The 21998-nt window shown below is 43.3% G+C and overlaps 1 protein-coding gene across 1 annotated transcript in view; it reads right to left on the reverse strand.

Annotated features, from left to right (window-relative positions):
* ttll5 (tubulin tyrosine ligase-like family, member 5) overlaps nt 1-21998 on the reverse strand; it is a gene marked incomplete at its 5' end in the record, with an annotated part of 80457 nt that overhangs the window by 18192 nt on the left and 40267 nt on the right. The window contains 2 exons of the mRNA XM_083633998.1: nt 15483-15640; nt 20565-20752. Of these exons, the coding sequence (XP_083490124.1) occupies nt 15483-15640; nt 20565-20752 (346 nt within the window). The remainder of the gene's footprint in view (nt 1-15482; nt 15641-20564; nt 20753-21998) is intronic.

Consider the following 21998-nt stretch of genomic DNA (forward strand, 5'->3'; position numbering starts at 1 on the left):
CGAATACAATAATTTAGGCTAAGCAGCACAGCAAGGACACGTGCGATTATGTGGCTGAACAAAAAAAGATAGAAAACTGTTTTGATGGTATTGAAAATCATACCGGTATACGTTAATACATTAATACCGCCCAAGCCTAAGATTGAAAAATAAAATAAAAATAAATAAATACCGGCCAAGCCTAAAGATAGAAGCGCTGAGACCATAAGATATAAGTAGCAGCTTTCACACCTTTAAGGGGCTGTTAAAGTCATGGCTCAGATCAAATCAAACCTGCGATCACATTTAAACCTTTTGTTTTATGTGTTGTTTTTGTATGTCCTTGAAAGTCCTGTGTCCACCTTGGTTAATATCCCTAATGTTCCCTGTTTTTGTTTCATTTGTGTTGTGTTGTTTGTGTTCACCCTATGTGTATGTATGTGTCATTTACATTGCTGTATGTGTATGAATGCCCTACGTATGCACTAATTTTCTTATTTCTTCTTTTAAACTTTTCTGTACCTCACCTGTCGAGGGACTGTGGATGGAAATTAGCTAAGGCTATAATCCGGCACATTTACATGAAAATGTTCATTAATGTTGCACTGTCCCTGAAATAAATAAATAAAATAAAATAAAAATACAAAGTACAATTTATATATATATTTTTTTTAATAATGACTGCTTGCTGTGTCGTTATAGATTTTTTTTTTTTTACAGTTTGACGAAGAAGTTAATAATTTTCAATGATTCACAGCATGATCAATCCACAGTTCATACCACTGCTCTCATGGCCAATCCTTGCAACATGGTGCAGGTTTCAGGGGCTCAATAGTATTTGCTAACATCTTCTCCTTGTCTGCAACTTGACCATCCAACCAAGCCGGGGATGTGCTATTAGATCATTAACTGCCCCATTTCCCTCCACACGTTGAGCTGTAACATCATGTGTGAGAAATAAAAAGACAGCTCACAGCGTCCCAGGCCAGGTGGCCGCTGGGCTCACAGCGTCTCAGCCCAGGTGGCCGCTGGGCTCACAGCGTCTCAGCCCAGGTGGCCGCTGGGCTCACAGCGTCCCAGCCGGTGGCCGCTGGGCCCGCAGAAGCCTTAAGTCAAAGAGGGCCGGCCTGTGGCAAACGGGGGCACTGGAAACCTTTCCTATTCGCCTCAGCGCTCTCAGAGCTTCACGTTCCATCCACATCACAAAGCCACAACCTGGAAAGCAAACGTTTTGAGCGGCACCACACGTTTGTAACTGGATTATCTGTCATTAGGACTAAGCCCGTTTCAGCCTTTTGCCTTTTTGGCCCCTGCTAAAGAAATGAGGTGTCCAGCCTCCCCCCTCAGCCAAGCTTCAATAGAGTCTGTGTGGAGTCGCTGTATACAGACCACCTCAGCCAAAAATAATGCCATCAAGAGCTGTGAGGGGAAATATGGAGGAGAAGAGAGGTTTGAAAAGAGGGAGATAGGAGTGGAGATAAAGAAACGGGATCCCTGAGGGGCCTAATGAGAGAAAAAGCCTTCCTGGAAATTCCTCCCGTTACATGTAATAACATTTGTCCATCTCAAGAGTTAAAGAAAACATTGTCAGACTTGAGATCACAATTGCCGCAATATTTTTAGAACCAAACTATGATAAGGTCTAAAATTAGAATTCAATTAATCTTGAATAACAATGCACACTGCAGGAAAATAATCTAGTGTCGCTCACGAGTCCGCATGAAAAATATTCCCATCCTGTGTAGCCAAACAAAGACACAAGGGATCTGAAACTCATGTGAACATGCGATACGCCCATGCATTTCTCAGTTCATGTAATGGCATAGATATTGCAAAAACAAATGGTGTGACCATGAGGCCATTCCATTTTTTTTCAGCCTCTGCCAACAAAGGCCTGTGTGTGAACCTTGTAAGGCCAGAGATTCTGCGACGCCAGAAGACAAAACAAAACCTTGTTCTTTTGTTTATAGCAGTTGTTATTTCCTTTAAGTTGGACACAGTTCACACAGAGTCCACAGGGATTTTATTAGCATATGCTCCAAAATCTCATTCATGCTACATTGCTACCTGTGCTCTTATATTTTTCACTTCAGGAAAATAGTTTGTGTGAGGTGTACAGGTCTATTCAGAAAAGGTTTGTAATCACAACATAATGCCACAAATTAGACTCCCATGTCAGGAGGAACCAGAGTCCCTGGCCATATAATTCCAACACAGTAAGCAACAAAATAGGGGAAAGGGGAGAGAAGAACAGAGCTACATGTGAGTTTCTCATCACTAGCACGGCACATGTGGGGCTTTGACTGTTTGGGACTTCCCTGCCTGCCCGACTGCTACATGTGGGTGTCAGTTCACTCCCCACTGCGCTCGCCATCCTTTAATATACTAATATGACCTACAATAACACAGCTTCTTTAATATGCTAATATGACCTACAATAACACGGCTTCTTTAATATGCTAATATGACCTACAATAACACAGCTTCTTTAATATGCTAATATGACCTACAATAACACAGCTTCTTTAATATGCTAATATGACCTACAATAACACAGCTTCTTTAATATGCTAATATGACCTACAATAACACAGCTTCTTTAATATGCTAATAAGACCTACAATAACACGGCTTCTTTAATATACTAATATGACCTACAATAACACAGCTTCTTTAATATGATAATATGACCTACAATAACACAGCTTCTTTAATATGCTAATATGACCTACAATAACACGGCTTCTTTAATATGATAATATGACCTACAATAACACGGCTTCTTTAATATACTAATATGACCTACAATAACACGGCTTCTTTAATATGCTAATATGACCTACAATAACACGGCTTCTTTAATATGATAATATGACCTACAATAACACAGCTTCTTTAATATGCTAATATGACCTACAATAACACGGCTTCTTTAATATGATAATATGACCTACAATAACACGGCTTCTTTAATATGCTAATATGACCTACAATAACACAGCTTCTTTAATATGATAATATGACCTACAATAACACAGCTTCTTTAATATGCTAATATGACCTACAATAACACAGCTTCTTTAATATGATAATATGACCTACAATAACACGGCTTCTTTAATATGCTAATATGACCTACAATAACACGGCTTCTTTAATATGATAATATGACCTACAATAACACGGCTTCTTTAATATGCTAATATGACCTACAATAACACAGCTTCTTTAATATGATAATATGACCTACAATAACACAGCTTCTTTAATATGCTAATATGACCTACAATAACACGGCTTCTTTAATATGCTAATATGACCTACAATAACACAGCTTCTTTAATATGCTAATATGACCTACAATAACACGGCTTCTTTAACACATTCACTGCCAGCCGTTTTTTCAATACTGTAGGTAGGTTCTGCCAAGGTTTTTTTTTGAGGATTCTGGCTCATCTTTCAAGAGCCGAGGATTCTTTTCTGCTAAGATTTTGTGAACACAAATGATCTCAAAAGAACTAATAGAATGTGTGCTTTCTCTGTCTAAAAGAGTTAGTTTGTAGAGTTAGTAGTTATGTAGGTATTAGCAGTAGAATACAGCATGGTTTCAGCGTCTGAAAATTTATTCTGAGATAAATGGCTTTTTGTGAAATTCGATAGAACAGTCACTTTAACCATTTATTTTTGGCGTAAGACGTCAGACATCTAAACAATAGTTTTGAACAGTAATTTCCTCCATAGCAGCAGGAAACCCCCCTCTCCTTCAAACTCCTCCCTCCGTGGGTGTGTCTCTGGTGGCTTTGCAGCGTTTGTCACAAGCGAGGCTCTGCCTGTCTGTGCTGCCTGGCTGCTGGCGGCTGCTCTTTGGGCGAGTCTGCATGAGTCGTTTCGGTTGTGAGCTCAGCTGCAATGAAGCTGCGTGCGATTGTGGGCTTTCTGCCAGTGTTTCAAAGTGTGCACGCATAATCTATTATGCAAATTTGCAATCCCCCACCGCCAGCTCCCAGCGCGATAATGCGCGAATAAACTGCGTTTATAGCAGTTGTTATTTCCTTTAAGTTGGACACAGTTCACACAGAGTCCACAGGGATTTTATTAGCATATGCTCCAAAATCTCATTCATGCTACATTGCTACCTGTGCTCTTATATTTTTCACTTCAGGAAAATAGTTTGTGTGAGGTGTACAGGTCTATTCAGAAAAGGTTTGTAATCACAACATAATGCCACAAATTAGACTCCCATGTCAGGAGGAACCAGAGTCCCTGGCCATATAATTCCAACACAGTAAGCAACAAAATAGGGGAAAGGGGAGAGAAGAACAGAGCTACATGTGAGTTTCTCATCACTAGCACGGCACATGTGGGGCTTTGACTGTTTGGGACTTCCCTGCCTGCCCGACTGCTACATGTGGGTGTCAGTTCACTCCCCACTGCGCTCGCCATCCTTTAATATACTAATATGACCTACAATAACACAGCTTCTTTAATATGCTAATATGACCTACAATAACACGGCTTCTTTAATATGCTAATATGACCTACAATAACACAGCTTCTTTAATATGCTAATATGACCTACAATAACACAGCTTCTTTAATATGCTAATATGACCTACAATAACACAGCTTCTTTAATATGCTAATATGACCTACAATAACACAGCTTCTTTAATATGCTAATAAGACCTACAATAACACGGCTTCTTTAATATACTAATATGACCTACAATAACACAGCTTCTTTAATATGATAATATGACCTACAATAACACAGCTTCTTTAATATGCTAATATGACCTACAATAACACGGCTTCTTTAATATGATAATATGACCTACAATAACACGGCTTCTTTAATATACTAATATGACCTACAATAACACGGCTTCTTTAATATGCTAATATGACCTACAATAACACGGCTTCTTTAATATGATAATATGACCTACAATAACACAGCTTCTTTAATATGCTAATATGACCTACAATAACACGGCTTCTTTAATATGATAATATGACCTACAATAACACGGCTTCTTTAATATGCTAATATGACCTACAATAACACAGCTTCTTTAATATGATAATATGACCTACAATAACACAGCTTCTTTAATATGCTAATATGACCTACAATAACACAGCTTCTTTAATATGATAATATGACCTACAATAACACGGCTTCTTTAATATGCTAATATGACCTACAATAACACGGCTTCTTTAATATGATAATATGACCTACAATAACACGGCTTCTTTAATATGCTAATATGACCTACAATAACACAGCTTCTTTAATATGATAATATGACCTACAATAACACAGCTTCTTCAATATGCTAATATGACCTACAATAACACGGCTTCTTTAATATGCTAATATGACCTACAATAACACAGCTTCTTTAATATGCTAATATGACCTACAATAACACGGCTTCTTTAACACATTCACTGCCAGCCGTTTTTTCAATACTGTAGGTAGGTTCTGCCAAGGTTTTTTTTTGAGGATTCTGGCTCATCTTTCAAGAGCCGAGGATTCTTTTCTGCTAAGATTTTGTGAACACAAATGATCTCAAAAGAACTAATAGAATGTGTGCTTTCTCTGTCTAAAAGAGTTAGTTTGTAGAGTTAGTAGTTATGTAGGTATTAGCAGTAGAATACAGCATGGTTTCAGCGTCTGAAAATTTATTCTGAGATAAATGGCTTTTTGTGAAATTCGATAGAACAGTCACTTTAACCATTTATTTTTGGCGTAAGACGTCAGACATCTAAACAATAGTTTTGAACAGTAATTTCCTCCATAGCAGCAGGAAACCCCCCTCTCCTTCAAACTCCTCCCTCCGTGGGTGTGTCTCTGGTGGTTTTGCAGCGTTTGTCACAAGCGAGGCTCTGCCTGTCTGTGCTGCCTGGCTGCTGGCGGCTGCTCTTTGGGCGAGTCTGCATGAGTCGTTTCGGTTGTGAGCTCAGCTGCAATGAAGCTGCGTGCGATTGTGGGCTTTCTGCCAGTGTTTCAAAGTGTGCACGCATAATCTATTATGCAAATTTGCAATCCCCCACCGCCAGCTCCCAGCGCGATAATGCGCGAAAGCGAAAGCGTTTTCGCCAATCCATTTTACAGTATGATAATGGTTTCCTCGCGCGTTCCCCTGCAGTTTTGGCTCGACTTTTTCTAGTCTGGAGAGCACTGTCGCCACTTAGTGGGTCGGTGGAATGGGTTGTACACGTTCGGTGGCTCCAATATTTTTATAGGAGACGTGGGGGGCGTTGATCCACGTCCCACCGTCAATTTTTTTTTTTTTTTTTTGACGTATTAACTCGTCATTGGCAGTCAACCGTTGGATTTTTTTCTTACGTATCAACACGTCATTGGCAGTGAACGTGTTAATATGCTAATATGACCTACAATAACACGGCTTCTTTAATATGCTAATATGACCTACAATAACACGGCTTCTTTAATATGCTAATATGACCTACAATAACACGGCTTCTTTAATATGCTAATATGACCTACAATAACACGGCTTCTTTAATATGCTAATATGACCTACAATAACATGGCTTCTTTAATATGCTAATATGACCTACAATAACACGGCTTCTTTAATATGCTAATATGACCTACAATAACACGGCTTCTTTAATATGCTAATATGACCTACAATAACATGGCTTCTTTAATATGCTAATATGACCTACAATAACATGGCTTCTTTAATATGCTAATATGACCTACGATAATACGGCATTGCGAGCGGAGCACATGTGCGGCATCAATTTAACTCCGTGTGAATGTGGGGGAAACGGACGGTCTGAGATGACATCATGCCACAGTCCACAGGATCTTGAAGCCCTGGCTGGTCAGTGTGGACAACATCAGCCTCTGGAGTTTTGGGGGTATTTCCAGAAGTTATTTATTTTGTGTTTCACTTGTTCAGTGCAACAGTATGAAATTAAAAAGAACTATTCCTTAAAATACAGAGTATCTGGGGTTAGTTCTGGGAGTAGGCTAAACAGGTATACTGATGCATAGTGCATTGTGCAGTGGTGGTTGGATCCAGAAACCTCCAGGGGTCTCCGGGGGGCTTCCAGGGGGTCCCCAGAAAGATGAGAAATTAGTTACTTTTCATTATCATTTCACTGCCTGCAAGTCAGTAAAATAACAGAACGTATAGAGCACCGCAGGAATGAGTCCGGAAGTAGCACTTCGGTTCGGAAGGGAAAAAGTGAATGGGGTTTTAGAATAGGAATTTCGGTTAAATGGATGAAATGAGGTCTGTGGTTAACAAAAGTTTTTGGGAGTGGTAATTTGTGTTTAGCAAGATAATCTTTACAAATGTGGACCACTTTTATGACTTTTGAAGCGTAAATGCGTTTATTTCTTAAACGCGATTTTCAGAAAATGTTTCAAAAGTCATAAAAGTGGTCCTCGTTTGTGAAGATTATCCTGCTGAACAAAAATTACCACTCCCATAAAACTTTGTTAACACGTTCACTGCCACTGACGTATTAATACGTAAAAAAAAAATCCAGCGGTTCACTGCCATTGACGTATTAATACGTCAAAAAAAAAATCGATTTTTTTTTTTGACGGTGGGATGTGCATCTAACCCTTTTACATCTCTTATATAAGTATTGGACGTGTACAACGTGTACAACCCATTCCACCGACCCACTAAGTGGCGACAAGGAAGGAGGAAGGCAAGCAAAAAGCAGTGTTGAAGCCATTCTCATGAAAATGGATTGGCGAAAACGCTTTCGTTTTCGCGCTGATTGCTGGCAGTGCGGGATTGCAAATTTGCATAATAGATCACGGATGGAACACACTTTGAAACACGCAGCATAAATATGACCAGAATCGCAAAAGCTTCTCTCAACCAAAACTCCAAGAAGCGAGCGAGTCCATCCAGACTTCCTCAAACAGCGGCCGCGCAGACAGGCACAGCAGCAGCAAAGCAATGAGACTGGTGACGTGAGGTTACAGCAGCAGCAACGAGCTTGTGACACGGCCGCTGCGGCCAAGAGGACACACACGGAGGGAGGAGTTGGAAGCAACTCTCCCTCTCGCTCTCTCCCTCTCTCTCTCTCTCTCTCTCTCTCTCTCGCTCTCTCTCTCTCCCTCCCTCCCTCCCTCTCTCTCTCTCTCTCTCTCTCTCCCTCTCCCCCTCTCACTAGGATTAAACCTAGTGCGTCTCCCTCCCGAGAGGGAGGGAGAGAGAGAGAGAGAGGGAGGGAGAGCGAGAGGGAGGGAGAGAGAGAGAGAGAGAGAGAGAGGGAGAGCGAGAGGGAGGGAGAGAGAGAGAGAGAGCGAGAGGGGGAGGGAGAGAGAGAGAGAGAGAGAGCCAAAAATGAATGGTTAAAGTGACTGTTCTATCGAATTTCACAAAAAGCCGTTTATCTCTGAATATTTTTTCTGACGCTGAAACCATGCTGTATTCAACTGCTAATGCTTACATAACTACTAACTCTACAAACTAACTCTTTTAGATAGAGAAAGCACACATTCTATTAGTTCTTTTGAGATATTGTGTGTTCACAAAATCTTAGCAGAAAAGAATCCTCGGGTCTTGAAAGATGAGCCAGAATCCTCAAAAAACCCCTCTGGCAGAAGCTAACTACAGTAAAAAAAAAACGTCTGGCAGTGAATGTGTTAACCACAGACCTTATTTCATGCATTTAACCGAAATACGCATTCTAGAATCCCATAGCCTTTTCCTCCCTAAGAACCAACGCAATTTCTGGTTAAGCCTACAAAAATACGTCATCCCTGCGGTACTCTATAAGGGCGACTGTTTTGACTATAGGTTTCCTTCTCCACCCTGCTGTTATACCCCTTCCTACAGTATCAACAGTTACGCAGTTACTTAGGACAAACCCTTACTAAATGTGATCTGTGGTTTAATGCACATCTATTTGAGTTGAAAAGCTTAGGGAAGCCCTGGCTGGCATAGTGCATCTGTCCATCTGCGAGCTGGGTGACAGACATGTAATAATAACTCACACTGAGAGGTTGGGTTCTGCTGTGAAGGTGTGCATGTCCACTCATTAACAATATGGCCACCCAATCCATCTCAGTGGAATTTCACTCACTCTTACCTTAGGGGTTCTCCTCACTCCTATTACCACATCTGGCTGCAATCGATGTCTTTTTTTTCTTCTCAAGGAGGAAGACATCAAAACAATTTTGTGGGACTTTTTCCCCACACCAAGCAAGTTTTACATTTTCACAAGAGTTTTTTTAAGCTGGATCTTTGGTTCAGCAAATGTCCTTATAAAATCAGACCAAGTAAAACAACTCTGACAAAACATTGGATAGAAGTAAAAATACCCTGTATGAGTATGGTGGTGGTATTTCTCAGCTGTGGAGATGATGGCTTTGTATGAAAACTGAGATAAAGGTGCTGTGGTCAGTGTGCAAAGGCAGCGCAAGACGCATTAGTGAGTGTTCAAATGACTGAGATAAGTACAGTGGACCTGCTGCAGACTTAAAGTGTAACTAACCCCCAAAACACTTTTTTCTTCAGCTTTTAACCAATATGGCTTTTGGGGTGGTGTGTGAAGGATTCTGGTCAAGATTTCCACATTAGAGACCAAACTGTTACATATTGTACAAAATGCACAATTTTCACCAGGAAAAGTGCCCTCTATGGGTTGAAACTTTTTTTTTGGGGCCCTCTAAAATGCCCGATTTGGTTGCACCTACGTCACGGCCAACTCCCGCCTTTCCCACTCATGTGAAAAATGATTTTTTTCCCGTTAATTATTATTACTGTAAATGGACTGCATTTACTGTAGTTCTGTAGTACTGTAGTTCACACCAGGAGTTGCAACATCTCCATTCACTCCAATGGACCCGTTTTTAGCGCGAGCCCTTTAACAGCGCAATGCTTCATGGGTAATCACCTACTGTGGCTAATATTAGCGGCTAGTTAGTTATGTTACATGGCAGTAAAACGCCACTGAATGACCAAATTGATATAACTTTTAACCATTTCGAGTAACACTGTTTCCATACGGACCACCATCGTTAGTTTGTTGTTTATAACGTGGCTATATTTATAACGTTATCTATCTCCGATACACTGAAAATACTGGGAGGCAGGCCACAGCATCTCTGTCGATGATTTGATTTGACAGTTCTGGGCACTGGCGTTGGCATTGGCCAATCCTGGCGTGTTTCGCCCCCAACTCGAGTGTGTTCTGCCGCTAAGCGAGTGGGTTCTAGGACAACGAGGCTCTCTGAGGCACGAGCCAACTACGTTAACGTGGAGCATTGGGGTAAATACAATATTCCTGGAATGCAAGTTTAACGAACCAGTTACATGTCCTCTGCATTCTACATCAAATGAAGATATTACCGTTTGTTTTATTTTGTGTTAGATACTTATTGGCCAAGTTAGTTAGTTTATAGGCTAGGAATTCTTTTAATAATTTTTTTTCCCCAAGTTTTTATCCCATATTAGTGCTAATTTAATTTATTTATCCTGGTTGCTACTCCACCCTCTGCCGATCTGGGGAGAGCCGAAACTGGCTCCATGCTTCCTCCGAGACATGGGCAGTTAGCCAGCCGCTTCTTTTCACCTGACAGGGGAAGCTTCACCGGTAGGACATAGCACGTGGGAGGTTCACGCTATTCCAACCAGTTCCCCTCCCTCCGAACAGGCGCCCTTAATGACCAGAGAAGGAACCACATTAGCAACCAGGATATTGCATGTTTTGGTGAAGGGGGTTCCTATATGAAGGAAGCCCCCGGGAGGCACGGGGAGAACATGCAAACTCCACACAGAAAGGCCCTTTTGACGCTAGCCCTTTGGGCTAGGAATTCTGTCAGGGTACAAGGGACTATTAGGCGGCCATCTTGCCTGCAGAGTTTTCAAATCAAGTAGAATACAGTTTTGCCAGAAATCTGGGGGGGTAAGTCCCCCTTTAAAGGCAGACTTTGCCGATTTTCAACCAGCTTTGTATCATTACAAAATCAATAGTATACTTTATATGCAAATGAACTTCCTGCACCAAATGACTCATTCAATGAGTCATTTGGTGCAGGAACTGGGTGAATGAACAGGGAGGTCTAAGTCCAGGCAAGATGGAGGAAGGTTAAACATTGTTAATTTGCATATACTACTGATTTTGTAATGATACAAAGCTGGTTGAAAATCAGCAAAGTGGCCCTTTAATATGGAGCTACATCACGACCCAAGCTGAAACCATAACTGTTATTAACAAGCCAAAGCAGCAACCAAAACATACGGTACTGGAGATTAATTTGAATGGAGCTAAGATATGAAGCCAAGATGAAGCTAAAGGAAACCTAACCAGATGTAGCTAACTGTCGCTCACTCCTGAGGTTGCCGCCTTGAGTGCAGCCTGAATATCACATTGTAAAAATCAGGTTTTAAAACGTCCACTGACTGGAAAATGTGATAATGTATCAGGAGGTGCAGCATTGTAAATGACAGCAGAGTTTACTGTGAGTGTATGGAGGCAGGGCGTATGGATCATAGATGTAAATGACAGCAGAGTTAACTGTGAGTGTATGGAGGGTTGGAGGCAGGGCGTATATGGTTCATAGGCCCTCCGGGCGTCAGCAGACTGGAGCGGGGCAGCAGCTCTCAGAGTGCTGATGCAGCATACCTGGCACTTCAAAGGGCCGGCATACTCTTTGAAAGCCATCATACTTCACCCCTGTGGTTGCTTAAAGAGCCAGTGCGCTTAACAGTTTCAGTATGTTTGGCACAAAACATCAGCCCCAGTGTAGGGGGGAGGGGCTCAGGAAATTCTATGTTATAAGAAACAGTGCAGAGGCGAAATCAAGGTAATTTATCCTAATATCTTAATAAAGATATTACACTGCTGATATAAGAGGCAGGTGCCAAGCCTAGGGTTGGGGGTACTGGTGTAAAAAAGTTGTTTTTGTATTTCTGCCCAGTAGCTTATGGAAAGTTATAGCGAGCCACGTATTATCAGAAGTTTAGAATGAACAGCTTTGTAACGAAAGCTATCTTGTGTGCAGTAAAGGATTCAATATTATTCTTACTTCTTCGAAAGGTTAGCCTTGGTCAAAGCTGAAATGTGAAGCTATATTCAAACTACTTTTCTGATGAATGAAGTACCAAAACAATCTATGGAAGGGTAGGAATATTGATGTTTATACAAGGTGTCAGGTGAAATTACTTGAGGAAATGAGGGAATTCACAATAAAAAAGTGTAATCCATCAAAGCATTGGAAGTGAAAGTTGAAATGGGAGATCAAAAGGTGACTTGTGTTTCCTCAGTATCGTATGCATAGGCTAGGCTATCATTAAAATTATAAATTCTATCAAAACTCTCTTCCTTAGTTTGTGGAAATAAAAACATTTTAAAAAGGGAAAAAGCCAGACATTCCAGGAATTCCCTGACAGTTCCATACATAAGGAAGGGCTGGACTGGAAAAACACGGCGCTGGAGATCAGGGCCAAACTGTCTGAGACATTGTCACTCACATATCACTATCAAAATAACATGCTTAACCCTTCATCGGCCACGCCTCCTGCTGCCTACAGGTTCATCGTCCTGGCCGGACTGAGGTGATTCAGACTGGCCAAAATCTAGAACGCATTCCCTCTCTCTCTCTTTCCTCCTCCTTCTCTTCTCTTCTCTTTTGTTCTCTTCTCTACCCTCTCTCACCCTCTGTCCTCAGTTAGGGTGGCAGGCAGCTCATGGTAGCCGAGGAGAGGGCTTAGAGCAGACAGAATACGTGGGTGAGTTACTGTTGACTCTACCCCCCCCCCCCCCCGCCCCCCTAGCTCTTATCCAGTACAACGTATTAAGCTGCCAGCATGCTTCACACACTCCAGGCAGCCAGCAGCCAACTCCACTGCTAGATAGTCCCAGAAAGCACAATTAAAACAGCAACAAAATGCCAATTTCCACAGACGTATTGAACTAGCCTGCCCAGGGGGGTGTTGGAGCTTGAGAAGACTTTTCTAAAGAATAACAGTCTTCAATCTAAAAATCCATCAGAGACCATTAAAAAGAGCCTTCAGGTTGTGACCAAATAGGCTACCACAGTTGAAGCGCCTACCTGTACAGTAAAGCGCTGTATAAAGTTGATAACACAGAAAATCCTCAGGACATTCATTTGGGAATATAGTGAATTATACTGGAGTGCTGAACAGCTCTTGTGAATCTCTCGCATTAAACTGTCAGGCCCTGCATGAAGGAGAAAAAGAGAGAAAAAAACGGCTTCCTTAAAACTCACACACTTGGACTATTTAAAGTCCCGCCTTCGACCAACTGAAATGAACTCAAACTTGTTTTCCAGCCTTATCCCTTATCACAGGTTCTGAAAAACAAAAACATTTTTGTTTATAAGGACTCCGCTAAGCGCCCCACTGAACCTGCTCTGTGTGTATCTGTGTACAACAGGCCAGCATCTCTGACTCCAGGCTCTCGCAGGAGAAATGGCTGTTTATCTTGGCAGTAAACCCCGCTGAGATTGTAATGCACCATTCCCTCTGTGCTGCCTCTGGGGAGGTCAAATAGCATACGTGAGCACAATGGTCAAATTTCATCCAAAGCAGCATCTTATAGCTCTTATAAGGGAACAGAGGTGAGCTGCCAAATGCAGAGTTGGGTGGCAGGAGGGGAGCTGTCTGAGAGCTGTTACAGGATATCCATAGTATCAAGGGATGGTAAGATGTTGAAGAAAGGGGCCCCTATTGTCGCAAAAGCGGTAATTTAGCGTTTGCGCTGGTTTAACGCAAATGCGCGCAATGCAAATTGGGGGCGTGCACAAGCGCATGCCTGTTATAATTGTACTGGACATGCATGGGGTAGGCGTGCCACTGCCAAACCTGGCATTTCGGCGCAAAAATGTGTTGACAGATGGCATTCTCCTATCGTCAGCAGCGCGCAATTACTTTGCGCTAAGAGCTTTGAAAAGCACCTCTTAAAGCACGCTAAAATACCCACTGCGCTTGAGCGCACCATAATGTGCAGCGCAGAACCGTCATTACGCACGGACGTGCCACGACAGGACATCAAATTCTGCTGCTAAAATTTGGGAAATTTTATCACATGCAAAGGGGTTAATGGGAAATTAATTGAGAAAACTTGGACATTATAGCCTACTTGCAATATTATTGTCAATCAAATGTCCCTGTTTCCCCGTTGCAAACACATTTCTATTGTCCCACCCCAGTCAACAAAATAACCGGAATAACATCAAATCACAGATGTTTTTAACAGGTATATGATGTGATGGTGTCTTTATGAGATAGGGTAATATATACAGTCAATACTATCCAAATTACGCATGGGGAGAATTACAGCATATATGCCTCACGCAAGCTGTATAGGGACTGCAAGACGGAAATCTGATTGGTTTGATTGATGTAACTCACGGTAACGCCCAGGCATTGCCAGGCCACACCTGTGAATAATTCTGGTGGTTAACACCGCCCAAATCCCGTTTGTGCCATGCATAAATTATTTGGCACGCCTCCAATCTGCGCTTGTACCTGTTGTTGTGATGAGTTACGCTCCCCCGCGAGTATTGCATCCCCACCATATGTTAAGACTGTTTGAACTTAAAAACAGGGAGGTTACGTCTACCCAAACAATTATATCATTTTTAAACAGTTACGTTTCTGTATAAATCATTAAAATATGCTCCCGTGAGGTGGGGATGCGTTTAGCTGCTGCTGGGCGGGGGTGCAAAACTCGGCATAACACCTGGACACTTGGCATGGCGGACTGCTATTGTCGTGCAGAGACGATAGTACAAGGCAGGCGCAAACAGGTGCGCAAAGCGCAAAAAGTGCGCCTGTACCAAGATAAAGCCCAGGATCTCTCTCCTTCTGATATGGAGTCAATGCTACGTCGTAGCGGGTTTAATTTTTTTTTTTTTTTTTCAAAAAATAGACTAAGAAACGTCTTTGTTTGTTGAAGTTCAATGTGTGGAAAGTAGTTCAGTTGAACAAGTCTCTGAAGAGACACATGAGAAGTTATACAGGAGAGAAACCATTCAATTGAGTTTCTGGCAAAACTGTTTACTTGACAGGAAAAACTGAAGATGCATAAAAAATAGACTAAGAAAAGTCTTGTTGTTTGAGTTTGAAGAAAAACTGAAGATGCATAATGAGAATTTATACTGCTGAGAAACCTTTTAGTTCAAAGTAAATCTAAGTGACGGTGTAACTCATTCTATTTCAAGATAAGCCTTATCTCCAATCTCATGTTTTTTCTAGTTGTTATTGTAATAACAATTTCCCACAACAGCATGTTTTGTATTTGTGCATTTCAAATAAAATACTACTTTTCCAGTCATATATTGTCATTATTCAAGTTTAAAAAAATATTGTTAAAATCGTATCGTATCGTATCGTTATCGTGAACCCAGTATCGTGATACGTATCGTATCGTGAACTGAGTGTATCGTGACACCCCTACTACGTCGTCTTGAATAGTGCTTGTGAAACTGTGTATACTCTGTAGTGTAGTTTCCTTGGACTCACCCAGTGCTGCCGAGCAGATCCGTGTCAGAGTGCACGGCCTTCACGGGCCCTTGGGTGACAGCGGTAGCATGGGTGACAGTGGCAGCATGGTGTGCCTTAGGGTTAAGTGTGAAGCCCCCTCTGCTCAGCATCCCGTTGGCCAGGTTCAGGTTGGTCAACTGTGGACAGACAAGGAGACTCAATTAAATTCAACTTCATTGTCATTCCAACTTTATACTAATGCAAAGTGAAATGAAAAACTAAGGGTGGCTACTTCAAATAATCTAAAATATAAGATATAAATATAAGAATATAAGACACCTTTCAGTGCATAATTCCATTAGTGTTATTTCATAGTTTTGATGTTTTTAGTATTACTCTAAAATGTGGAAAATATTCAAAAGAAAGAAAAATGTGGTGTCTCAATTTTTTTTACTGGTAGTGTGTATGCATAAATGGACTAAATCAGTGTAAAGTCAAGTCAAACCTAGTCTCAACGCCAGACGCATGAGAGTTCTTACGCTGATACACTACGTTACTGCATGCTGCAGAGCTCTCTCTAGGTCTGGGACGCTTCCCCCCAGCCGGCTGGTTATGGGAGGGAACCGTTCACTTGGCCAGTGATTGGCCAGTGGTGGATTCAGTCTTCCCCAATCAGTAACGACACGCAGCCCATTTTTTTTAACCGCTCTCTCATCGGCGCTATGACCTGTCACTCATTCAATTTCAACCCGCCTTCAAAAACCAGCAGTGGCTGTGAAGTGGCACAGACTCACTTATGTAGTATGCAGTACGCAGGGATTCAACATAATATTTGAGTCTGGGGAGAGAGACTAAGTCAAACCTCTCACTGCCTACCAGTCACCCCAAGGTCTAATGCAATGGAAATGTTTGATGACAGCAGCAACATACAGGTCTTGTCCCAATATTATGTAAATTACAACTGCAGACAGAGCGCTCTCATTCTCAAATTCTCGTTCTCAAATTCTCTCGCCATCAGCCTCACAGTCAGCCGCCCTGCGTCGTCCACTAGTCTCTTTTATCTGGGGGCTGTGTGAACTGTACACGGCCCATGGCAGGGCTACTCTCCCTTCAGCACTGAATCCAGGCGGTCCCCTCTCCCTCCCTCCGTGCCCTGAAGGCATCAGGCCAAATGTGTTGACAACCACATCAGCACGAGCATACTGCACCACACCACCCTGGGAATGATTATTGTGCTGAAAATCTAATGGAAGTGAGCAGTGCACGTACTGCTGTGTGTGCTGTGTGGCGCTTATTTACTCCCCTGCAGCATTCTGTGTCCAAAGTGGAAAAGTGTGAAAAGTGAGCTGGTACGTAGGGATGTCAATTTTCGGTTAATTTCACTTTCGATTAACCGACGCTAATAATCGATTAACCTATCGGTTAATTCATAATTTTTTAATATAAAAAAAAAAAAAAAAAAAAAATTTTTTTTTGTCTATTTACTCAATGAACTCATGCCCAAACAAGGCGTGTCTATTTAGATGCTGAAATGTTAATGCTTTTTGTGTTAGAATTTCTAACACAAAAAGCATTAACAAGCATTAATAAAAAGCATCAACATTTCAACACAAATTCTTTTTGTGTTAGAATTTCTAACACAAAAAGCATTAACATTTCAGCATCTAAATAGACACGCCTTGTTTGGGCATGAGCTCATTGAGTAAATAGACCAAAAAAAAAAAAAAAAAAAAAAAAAAAATTTTTTTTTTTTTTTTAATATTAACTGATAGACCGACAGCAATAACCGAACAACGACGTTAGCGACGGTTAATCGATTAACGGTTAACCGTTGACATCCCTACTGGTACGGCAGCAAATGAAATAAGGTCTCTAAAATAATCCCGTTACGAGACCCCCGATCGGGATCATCATTTCCGTTTCAGAGGAATTCTGTGTGCCATTGCCATGATTCGGCAAGGCTGAGAAAGTTTCCTTTATTGACTTGCTTTTTGAAAATGACACGGCTGTTTATTTTGTCTAAGCTTTAAGCTGAATTCTAGGCAGGTGAACCAACTGTTTGGCTAGTCACCATGCCAGGAAAAGGGAAATACATTCCTAACAGACAGGTGTTTAAATTAAGGCAGGAGCTGACAGAACAGCAGCCAGGTCAGCGAGCTCCTCAAAACCTACATCTAGAGTTCAATTTTTATCTTCTCAACTTGCAGAAAATGTACAACAACACAATGTTAGCAAATATCAATGGTCAAAGACCCGAGACTAGCACCATGCTTCCTCCGACACATGCGCAGTTGCCAGCCGCTTCACCGGCAGGACATAGCACGTGGGAGGAGCTATTCACGCTTCCACCCCGACCGACCAGAGGAGGCGCTAGTGCAGCGACCAGGACACATACCCCAATCCGGCTTCCCACCTGCAGACACCAGCCAATCGTGCCTGTATGGATGCCCAACCAAGCCGGAGGTAACATGGGGGTGCAAACCTGCGACCCTCATGTTGGTAGGCAGGGAATCTACCGCTAGGCTACCCGGACGCCCAAAGACCTTCAAATTAGTTTTTTTTCATTGTTTCTAGGCAAGTACAGCATTAAGTCTCAGCTCTTGCTGCAAGGCTTTAGTACAATGTGAACAAACTTGTTAGCAATTTGATGACACGCATGGTGTTACACAGCTAAGTTTCTCACTTGGGTGGACTGGTCTTCACCTTACAAACAACATCTGTTCCAAGCTGTGAGGGGTTCTCTGCCAACTAGAATTACACTTGATGCTTGTCTACTACACCTTCTCTGGGTGTGACTATCCATTACTCAGGGTGGGAGCATGAGGAAATGAACACACGCACGCATGCACGCACGCACGCACGCACGCACGCACGCACACACACACACACACACACACACACACACACACACACACACACACACACACACACACACACACACACACACACACACACACACACACACACACAGGGGTACAAATAAGGGTTGGCTTGTGGCCTAAATGTCATGAGATATCAAGAGCTAAACGTGATCATGTTGCACCACAGGTACCCTTCTCCAACTGCTATAATGTTCCATCGTGTTAGGTCATGTTTGGCTGCACTGCACACAGGCAGGCTTGTCTGAGACAGAAGGTTAAAGATGTATAAGTTCTTGGACACACACACGCACGCACGCACGCACACGCACACACACACACACACACACACACACACACACACACACACACACACACACACACACACACACACAACAAGGCACGCATATGGGAAGGATTCACCATGCTTATATTCCAGAGCAAGGCTCCTAATTATTAAAGTCCACCTGATTGGTCAGTAATTAGGCCTTCCATATTTCAATTTTGTCTCTTTTGTTACATTTGGGTTAGCATGAGAATGAGTGATTACTAAACCCTCAGAGGTCAACTAGCGCAACAGGGTGTTGTTCATGCTTACAGAGTTCTCCATTCAGTTAAGCAAGTGATTTAATGACTTCTAATCTGAGCCTAAAGAAAAGCCAAATGTACTCCCAGGCTTTAAGTGCAAACACTGATCTATTTCACTCAGCAAAATAAGCTGCTGCCATGCCCAGGATTAACTATTCACAGAAATTACAGCAAACACCCTTCAGATAGACAGAATAATGTACAGCCAAAAGGAAGCCGTAAAAACTGCAGTCTGTGTGGTCTGGTGCCATCACAAAAAAGCTCTGACAGAAAAAAAGTCAGTCAAACAGAGAGGAGGGGGGAGAAAGGCTGAGGGGCTCCTCCACACCGAACGACCAACCTTCAGGGAAGAAAGAAGAAGGGGGTGGTGGAGCTCCCCTGCTCGCTGCCAATTTGCCACATTCTTCTATTTATAAGCATCAATTACCACAAAAAAGTGGCTGCCTGTTAAGTATCAACAGAAAGCACTCCCCCATGGTGCATCTGATAATGAGACCTCACACAGAGCCAGGGCTCACCACCGCTTAGACCATCCAGCATCAGTCCTAGTTCCAGACCCCCCCTCCCTCCAGCCCACAGGCTTCAGGCGAGCTGAAGGCTAGAGGAGGAAGGTGCACATACCCCCCCCTCCATCCAGCCCACAGGCAAGCTGAAGGCTAGAGGAGGAAGGTGCAGACCCCCCCCCCCCCCTCCCTCCAGCCCACAGGCTTCAGGCGAGCTGAAGGCTAGAGGAGGAAGGTGCAGACCCCCCCCCCCTCCCTCCCTCCAGCCCACAGGCTTCAGGCGAGCTGAAGGCTAGAGGAGGAAGGTGCAGACCCCCCCCCCCCCCTCCATCCAGCCCACAGGCGAGCTGAAGGCTAGAGGAGGAAGGTGCAGACCCCCCCCCCCCCCCCTCCCTCCAGCCCACAGGCTTCAGGCGAGCTGAAGGCTAGAGGAGGAAGGTGCAGACCCCCCCCCCCCCCCTCCCTCCAGCCCACAGGCTTCAGGCGAGCTGAAGGCTAGAGGAGGAAGGTGCAGACCCCCCCCCCCCCCTCCCTCCAGCCCACGGGCTTCAGGCGAGCTGAAGGCTAGAGGAGGAAGGTGCAGAACCCCCCCTCCCTCCAGCCCACAGGCTTTAGGCGAGCTGAAGGCTAGAGGAGTAAGGTGCACAGACCCCCCCCCCTCCCTCCAGCCCACAGGCTTTAGGCGAGCTGAAGGCTAGAGGAGTAAGGTGCACAGACCCCCCCCCCTCCCTCCAGCCCACAGGCTTTAGGCGAGCTGAAGGCTAGAGGAGTAAGGTGCACAGACCCCCCCCCTCCTCTCCCTCCAGCCCACGGGCTTCAGGCGGGCTTCAGGGTAGAGAAGTAAGGTGCACAACACGGGGCAGCAGACCCACCGGCTCCAACTGCTCTGTTGAATGAATGAGCAGCTAGATGCCGACAATCATCATGGGGTCAGAGCCAGGTTTACAGTATGCATCAACAAAGAGGAATATCATAGACCTCACAGTGAGAGACTACTGCAGAGGGGCCAGATCCTTCTTCCTTACTTGAAGCATTGCAGCTATCAGTTTACAATTGCATAATAAGTCAAACTCAAACATATAGTTTCTTATTCAAACATAAAACCTTCAGCTCCAGGTAATATTAGCAGTTAGCTCAGTGGCATATGGAGGTGGAAAATATCATGAACTCACGTGCTGTGTCAGCAGGTTGATGTGACTGGAGCTGGTATAGTGACGAGCGACCTGCTTGTCAGCCAGTTTCTGCAGAGCTGAAATGATGGCCTGCTGGTTAGACTGGGCTTGGGCAGACAGAGAGTTCAGCTCCTTGATGGCCCCTACTGAGTTTGACCTCAGCTTACTGGAACTGTTCCTTCTGATCACTGACATAAGAAAAACCACCAGAATATATGAATTAATTTGATAAAGGAAGGATCACGGTTGAATTAGACAGTAGTGAAACAGGAGACATAAAACCGCAACGATAACCATGACTACATGCTAATGTCACGGTCACGCGCGCGATGATTGGTAATGCCTGGCTGTCAATCAAGTGGGCGAAGCTTAGGTCTATTGATGTGACGCTGGAATCTTATCATTTAGACGCTGCCACGTCAGATTTTGCCCTTCCCTCTGGCTTCAGACCAAAGCAAAGCGGAGGTCTGCATCGACGACGGAAGCATCAGTTTGTTACATTGTATCCGTTTGTCTTTTGGTCTTCGTGTTAAAAGTCAGTGACTTGTTAGCGTCCCTTATTTGTTCAATGAACGGGAGAGTGGGTGCCGAGATGGAACGCTGGTAACCGAGAAGAGAGAGCTGGCCAGAGAGACGGCTGCATCAGCAGAGCTAATTCCTCAAGCTACTTCAGGTAAGCTTGGCTTGTTTTGCAGTATTGACAACCTTTTTAGCTGCGACCACAAAAAGTTCACCGCCCTTTAGCAGGCAGTTTTTGTCCTAGGAGGCAGAAAATTGGCACGGAGGTCAAGTGTGTGTCTGTCAGTACGTTTACATGCACAGTTAAGTCGAGCTATGGTTATAGCTTGATTAGGCTATTTACTCGGACTACTGTCCTTGTCCGAGTATACAAGCACGGGTGGGAAATCGATTCTCCCCAAGTCTCGTTACTCCCCCCCGCCCTTACTTGTTTTCTTCTTCAAGCAGGCTTTAAGCGGGTTTAGTGCTGACCTAGAAAGCTAACTTGAAATAGAGATCGTGATAGTTCCCAAACTCCACATAAACCCCACATATATACACGAAGCTGCCCCTTGTTAGCTCAATACAGTTGAAACGAAGTTATTCCATTATGAAAAGAATCTAGCCACAGATTTAGCTACCACTTCAACAAACTTCACATTTAGCTTTAGCTAATCGCTAACCTAAGTTCCTGTTGCCAAATCTCACGAGTGTGTTGCTGAGACAGAGATGGGTCTTGAACAAGTTTAACTTCTTTCTGTCTTAAAAAAATGCAGTGTCAGAATATTCAGAAGAGGCAGTCTTGCTTGGTGTAGGATGCTCTACTTTTGAGATGCATCCTCTTTTGAGATGCACCCTCTGTTTACGTTTTATGTGTTCGACTTCCGGATCAAAGACTGCCACGGGGACTTTAGCGCATGCGCTGATCGCCTCGTC

The sequence above is a fragment of the Poromitra crassiceps genome, assembly GCF_964638095.1.
Source record: "Poromitra crassiceps genome assembly, chromosome: 3".
Classification (NCBI taxonomy): Eukaryota; Metazoa; Chordata; class Actinopteri; order Beryciformes; family Melamphaidae; genus Poromitra; species Poromitra crassiceps.